Genomic DNA, 6,210 nt, shown 5'->3' on the forward strand with positions numbered 1-6,210 from the left:
CAAGATGCCAAGAAGTTTGTAGACTTTCTCCAGGCAGGTGGTACCTTGCAGGGTAAACGTACATATAGAATACAACACAGTGTACTCCATATCATCCGAGGTACCAGCCCGACCGTAGGTTGGATCGCCCGAAGGCCGGAGGGTGATCTGATCTGCGGAAGGGCTGGGAACGCTGGTGTGCACAGATTTATTCGATTGAAGCCTGTGTAATAAAACTTCAAAGCCTGTGTGATACAGCGGTTTATCACACAGTCCGAAACACCTGTATCGAATACTACATAACGTTACTATTATTATTGTTGTTTACTATGGGCAAGGTGGAGCATTTCTTTTTCATTTGAAGTTGAGGCATCTATGAAGCTCAAAACAACTTAGGTACAATTTATGATGCTGATGAAATATACTTTTATGGATGATATTTTGTCTAAAATATGCAACTTGCAGTACATTTGCTCCCCCTGTGTCATTGTCGAAAACTTGCTTACTAAAATGGCTTGCCTATTAAATTCAATTTTTAGTGTTATATGATCATGACATTTTCTATTGTTAAGTATACTTGCTATATTCCAGGGTTGGAGTGGCTATCCATCAAAAAGTATTAAGTTCTGATTTTATGTAATTGTTTATTTCCAAAATGGAATATCATGTGATTATGAGCTTTCTTTTGACCAGTCTGCTTGTCCCACTGTTCACTCTGCAGGTATAAGACATCAGAGAAGCTGCTGTCCCACGATGTGAAGAGTAACACTTACAACTACAAAAGCACCTTCTCTGTGGAGATAGTTCCTGTTTGCAAGGTACCTTTGTAAGAAATGCTGAAAAAAACTGTGTTACATATCTGTGGTCACTTTGTGTAGACACAGCACATTATACAGTGAGCATTGGATCTATACATTTGTAGTTACAGACAGCCATATACAGTACCTCATGATCAGGACCCTACTGTAACACTATCTGCAGTGTCTACAGTGTTATATTCATATGTGCATTACTGAATGTAGTTTTGTTTGTTTGTTTCAGGACAATATTGTGTGCCTCCCCCCCAAGCTGGCCCAGCAGTTAGGGAACCTGAACCAGATCTGTGTGTGTCTGCGGGTATCCACTACTGTTCACATCATCGACCCCTCTACACTGCAAAGTAAGTCATAGTCAAAGTCAAACAGTTCAACTTGCTGAGGAGCAGGGTTGTAGCCTTTGACGGAATTTTGCAGATGGGGATGGAAAAATTTTTGACCATTCCGTCCTCTGTGACGGACAAAAATCTATGATAAGATATGATAAAACTGTCTCCCTTGTGCAATTTTTCACCAGATGCCATTGAACAGCTTAGTCTACCAGCATAATGTACACCTCAAAATGCAGGAAACATTGTTTCAGAGTGTCTAGATTTCACAATTTGCTGGGGGTGCATGCACCCCAAACCAACCTAGTAACGTTGCGACGTCTCGTGCCTTGGGCACTCAATAGGATTCAAAATGAACCACCGGATTTTAAATTTGACCTTTTAATCTGATAGACTATAATGGTTGAGCAACAGCAGCTGGGATTCAAACCCTTGGGCCTTATGGTTCAGAGACAAACCTTCGGCCTTTAAATCCATGCATTCTGCAAACTAAGGACTCGATTGCTTGCCTTATCTGCTCACTGAACTGTTTGGATGCACATTTAGATTTCTTAAAATCATCTCGGCTGTTATCTGATGTAATATCTAATTCCCATATTATACTTTTGTCAGCTTGTAGGTGCAACATTCTTCAAAAGGGAGCTTGATTTACACATAAAAATAAAATAAAGTTCAAAATAAAGTCTAAAGTCTCAAGGAGTTATACATACAAAATTTATGTCATACTTGGGCCGTTCTACTGTTATCACCCGGCCATCCATAGAATGATTTGAACACACTCTGTGCTAATTGCTCTGTCAAAATTCGTCTGAGGCTCACAGTTGGGTAGCCTGACTAAAATCGCGCCCCTAGTGGCCGGCCCTACGATTGCCGCCGCCCTAGCTTGTGTAAACACAGGCTAACAGTTGGGCTGGTACAAAAATGTACATGTACTGCAGGTGAGATGGAATACAGCATGTTGTACTGTAAATGCATTTAAGTTTGCAGGGATTCAATTTTGCGGTAGTGGGAAAAATGACTTTTCGCGGTGTTTTTTAAGTTCGCGGTAGCACCATGCACTGTAGTCTTTTACTGCCATGGAAAATGTTCACAGTTATTACGGGTGAAGCGGCCACCTCGAAAAACCGTGAACATTAAACCACAGCGAAAGTTTCTGCATTTACAATATTCTACATGTATATCACATTCAATACTGTGTTCAAGCAGGTGTACTTAACTACTGTATAGAGCAGTCGTATAACTTGTTACTTTTATGTAGTTGCGGATGTGACAGCTCCTGTTTTCTGGAGAACCCCGTTCCAGTCCCTGTGTGAGCCCAGACAGCTGACAGAGTACATGGTACTGGAGGTGGAGCCTATCCGCCATCATGAGCGCGTACATGTGGCCGGGGAGGGCGCCAAGTCTCACAAGGTACCACACCATGGAAACAATATGTAACAGTTGGAAAAAAAATTGTCCAAATGACCATTAGATAATACTGTAAAATGCATTCGATTTTGTGGGGATTTGATTTCACGGTAGTGGGAAAAGGACTTTTTGCAGTGGTTTTAAGTTAGCGTTAGCATCATGCACTGCAGTCTCTTACTGCCATGGAAAAATGTTCGCGGTGGTTTTAAGTTTGCGGTGAAGCAGCCACCGCAAAAACTGCGACCATCAAACCACTGCGAAACTTTCTGCATTTACAGTAGTGGGGAGGAAATGGTGGCTAATGCTATAGTTGTTATGACTTGTATAGACCTTGTCTTGCAATACCCTCCCATTGAACATAACATCCCCTAATCACAATTTTTTTCTATCCTTATTATCCTTTCCTGCATAATGTTGGAAACTCTTTTGGCCTGGGTATTTAATGACTGAAATAAATATCAATTTTTGGATACTGTAAACATTGTACTAAAATCAATGGATTCAATTGCATTTAAGATACCTTGCTGTTAGGTAGCAAAAATGAAACGAAAACGATTGAGGCTTAGATTGTTAAAGGGACCTAATCTCAGTGAAACTAGTTAGAAAAGAAACCTTCCACCTCAGCATCTGCTTGAAGATATGTATGACAGCCAATCAGCAGGTTCCTATGAACATGCAGTGTTCGGCACGTACCAACCTTGCATCGTGATTAAAATTTTTTAATGTTTTTTCGTAAATTTTTGTTGGCTTAAATAGAACCGACTGCAGAGAAGGTTCGGTGAAGACTGAAATTAGAAATGGAGTAAAGAATTACGGTTACCGTAATTTTATGAGTTGCAACTTGCAAAGCTAGGTATTACTATAAGATATGAAAAAAAGGCATTTTCAGTTTGAGCTGGATGTTGTATGGAGACTTGTGCATAAGTTTGCAGATTCTGAAGATATTTCAAAATTGCTGATCGAAGAAAATTTTGACATTCTGCAATATTGCAGAACACCGAAAAAAAAATATTCGACCACTGACATGGTACTTAAACTTCTGCATGTTGTGTTGTTTCCTCAGCATCTCCTGGCGGATGTGTGGGTGGCGCGATCGTCAGACCTCGGGATGAACGACAACCAGTACCACTGTCGGACCCACCTGGGGCACCTGCTGAGGGCTGGGGACCTGGTGCATGGGTAAGGTCACAGCAAGTACATTCTATGGAACTCTATCCAATGCTGAGTGCAAAAATAATGATGGGTAAAAAAAAGATCTGTAGTATCTATAGGTAAATACTGACTAAGTTGGATGCCAAGATCATGTGTACACAAATTTGTATCTGCCATGTTGCACCTTACCATCATCATCGGTTGACGTGCTATGTTACCATGTATAATCATAATTTCTTTTTAAGGTTTGACCTCTCTAATGCCAATGTCAACAACGACTTTCTGGACAAGATGAAAGCAGACCGTCTCCCTGATGTTGTCCTGGTGAAGAAGGTGTTTGACAAGAGTAAACGTCACCGCAGACGCAACTGGAAACTCAAGAGACTGGCAAAGGAGTTGGAGACTATGGATACTGACTCTATGGAGAGGTACGACGTTAACTTTGTACATATAGATCCGTTTCCATTTGAACCCTTTACCATTAGGGGTGGGTACTGGTGCAGTGTACAAAACCATTTTTTTCTTATTAGACCAGTCCAGACAAACCGGGCCTGAAAAAATTCGGTGGACTGGATGTTGGACCTATTGGAAAATGAACAGATTATATAATCAGGCAATTACACGTTTCGGGGCTTACCAGTTCAGGAAAATAACAAGAGCGAAGTAGAGTAGGGTCTATAGTCATTTCTACCAAGTTTTACAGTCACTTGTACAGAGGCTTGTAGGATTTTTGCTGGTGTGTGTGATCTTCTTTCAACTTTTTCTGTCATTAGCATATCGGCTTAGATTGGATACTAGCTGTTATTGTGAATTTTAGTATTTTTTTTACTCACATACAAACAATAGTGTGAGCCTCTAGAGCATAATTATGTTAATGACCTGATTATTGTGTGTGAGTAGCATGACAAAATGCTACAAGGAAAACATTCTGCATTTTCATGAACATTGTTACCTGATTGTCATTATAGTAGTTAGCTGGAAGGTAGATAATGATTTCTCTGTTCACTTCTACTCAGGGACTATAATGAGTTCCTTGAAGACCTTGAGGAAGACCCGCTGTACAGGAAAGATGTCAACATCTACCGAGATGCAGAGAAACTGGCGGTGGAGTCGGACACAGACGATGATGATGCTCCCAGAATCAGCCTGCAGGAGATGCTGGAAGATCTGCACATCTCTGAGGATGCTACAGGGGGAGAAGGGGCTGACATGATGACAGACTAGGCTTGTGTAGAAGAGCCACCTTGCAGGTTGCACAAAAGGTGCATGTTAGGATAGTGGCCTTTACAGGACCTAAAGGATTTTTTTTAATGAGCAGATGATCTGCACATCTCTTAGGATGCTACAGGGGAAGATGGGGCTGACATGATGACAGACTAGTGTAGAAGAGCCACCTTGCAGGTTGCACAAAAAGTGCATGTTAGGATAGTGGCCTTTAACCCCGTCACATTTGGTGAAAATCCATCAGATGACGATTCTGCGGTAATTGCCCGAGCCTTGCTGATAATAATAACTTTATTGCACAACAATTGTACAAGGTACAAAGTATCGCTTATATGTGACAGGGACGGTTTCCAGATGAAAAATATGTGCAACCCTCTGTCGATCTTAAATATGGCCGATCTTCCATCGATACGCCCGAAGATCGTGAATAATGTGACAGGGGTATTACAGGACCTAAAGGATGTCAATGAGCAGATGACAGAATTAGGGGTTTGTAGTTAAGAAACAGTAGAAATTTTGTGCCAGGTAATTATGTGAAGGGTCTCCTCTTTTTAAGATAGTAGTAGTAGTAGGAAGAAAATTTTAGAGTTGGGAAGTTAGGAAGCTCAGATGGAGAGCTGACAATTGTGAATGAGTACAGCTGCTGATTGTTGAGATGAATGGCAGAATGTGACATATTTACATGTATGTGGCAGAATTATTGCATAGACAAATAAGTTTAGAATATATACAACCCCTTTCATATGACTGAAACTACTGTACAGGAAAGAATATTGGTATCATTCATTCTATGTTGAGCAAAGGTGTATCCTTTATGCCTACCTGCCTAATTATCCTTCATTGTTGAGTAAAAAATTGGCAACAAACTCCAGACACCTTGTAGTCTCTTTTTATGGCTTACAAATAGCAGTGAGTCTCGGCTTGTAAGAGGCACTGTCATGCTTCTCTTGTACAACCTCATAACTGTCAACCAGGACTGTGTAGCTGCACACTAGCGATCGGCTGCTAAAAATTAATTTCTTATTTCCAGCACTTTGACGTTTTAGATCAGTTGTGCTGGCAAAAAAGGAGTTTCCACCATTAACAACATTCATCCAGCTGTTTTCTTTTTGGATTGGTGTTGTTTTAGAGAGCACACCTAGTCTTGGAGTAATACATTAATGATACCTTAGGTCTCCCTTTCTTCCACTTATGCTGTATTACAATTAAGGCTGGATGGGATTTCCACTAGGAGCTCACACTATATGCGTCACAGCTCACAATCGATGCATCAATGAGATCCATAAAATTCACTCGCTCTGGCC

At 40.9% G+C, this 6,210-nt stretch overlaps 1 protein-coding gene across 1 annotated transcript in view; it reads left to right on the forward strand.

Annotated features, from left to right (window-relative positions):
* LOC118424287 (60S ribosomal export protein NMD3-like) overlaps positions 1-5,254 on the forward strand; it is a 9,742-nt gene extending 4,488 nt beyond the window's left edge. Inside the window, exons 5-11 of the mRNA XM_035832832.1 lie at positions 571-595; positions 701-797; positions 1,021-1,138; positions 2,382-2,533; positions 3,594-3,709; positions 3,928-4,110; positions 4,699-5,254. Coding sequence (XP_035688725.1) covers positions 571-595; positions 701-797; positions 1,021-1,138; positions 2,382-2,533; positions 3,594-3,709; positions 3,928-4,110; positions 4,699-4,906 — 899 coding nt within the window. The 3' untranslated portion in view covers positions 4,907-5,254. The remainder of the gene's footprint in view (positions 1-570; positions 596-700; positions 798-1,020; positions 1,139-2,381; positions 2,534-3,593; positions 3,710-3,927; positions 4,111-4,698) is intronic.
* The last annotated feature ends 956 nt before the right edge of the window (positions 5,255-6,210 follow it).

The sequence above is a fragment of the Branchiostoma floridae genome, chromosome 10 (genome assembly GCF_000003815.2).
Source record: "Branchiostoma floridae strain S238N-H82 chromosome 10, Bfl_VNyyK, whole genome shotgun sequence".
In the NCBI taxonomy this organism is placed as follows: Eukaryota; Metazoa; Chordata; class Leptocardii; order Amphioxiformes; family Branchiostomatidae; genus Branchiostoma; species Branchiostoma floridae.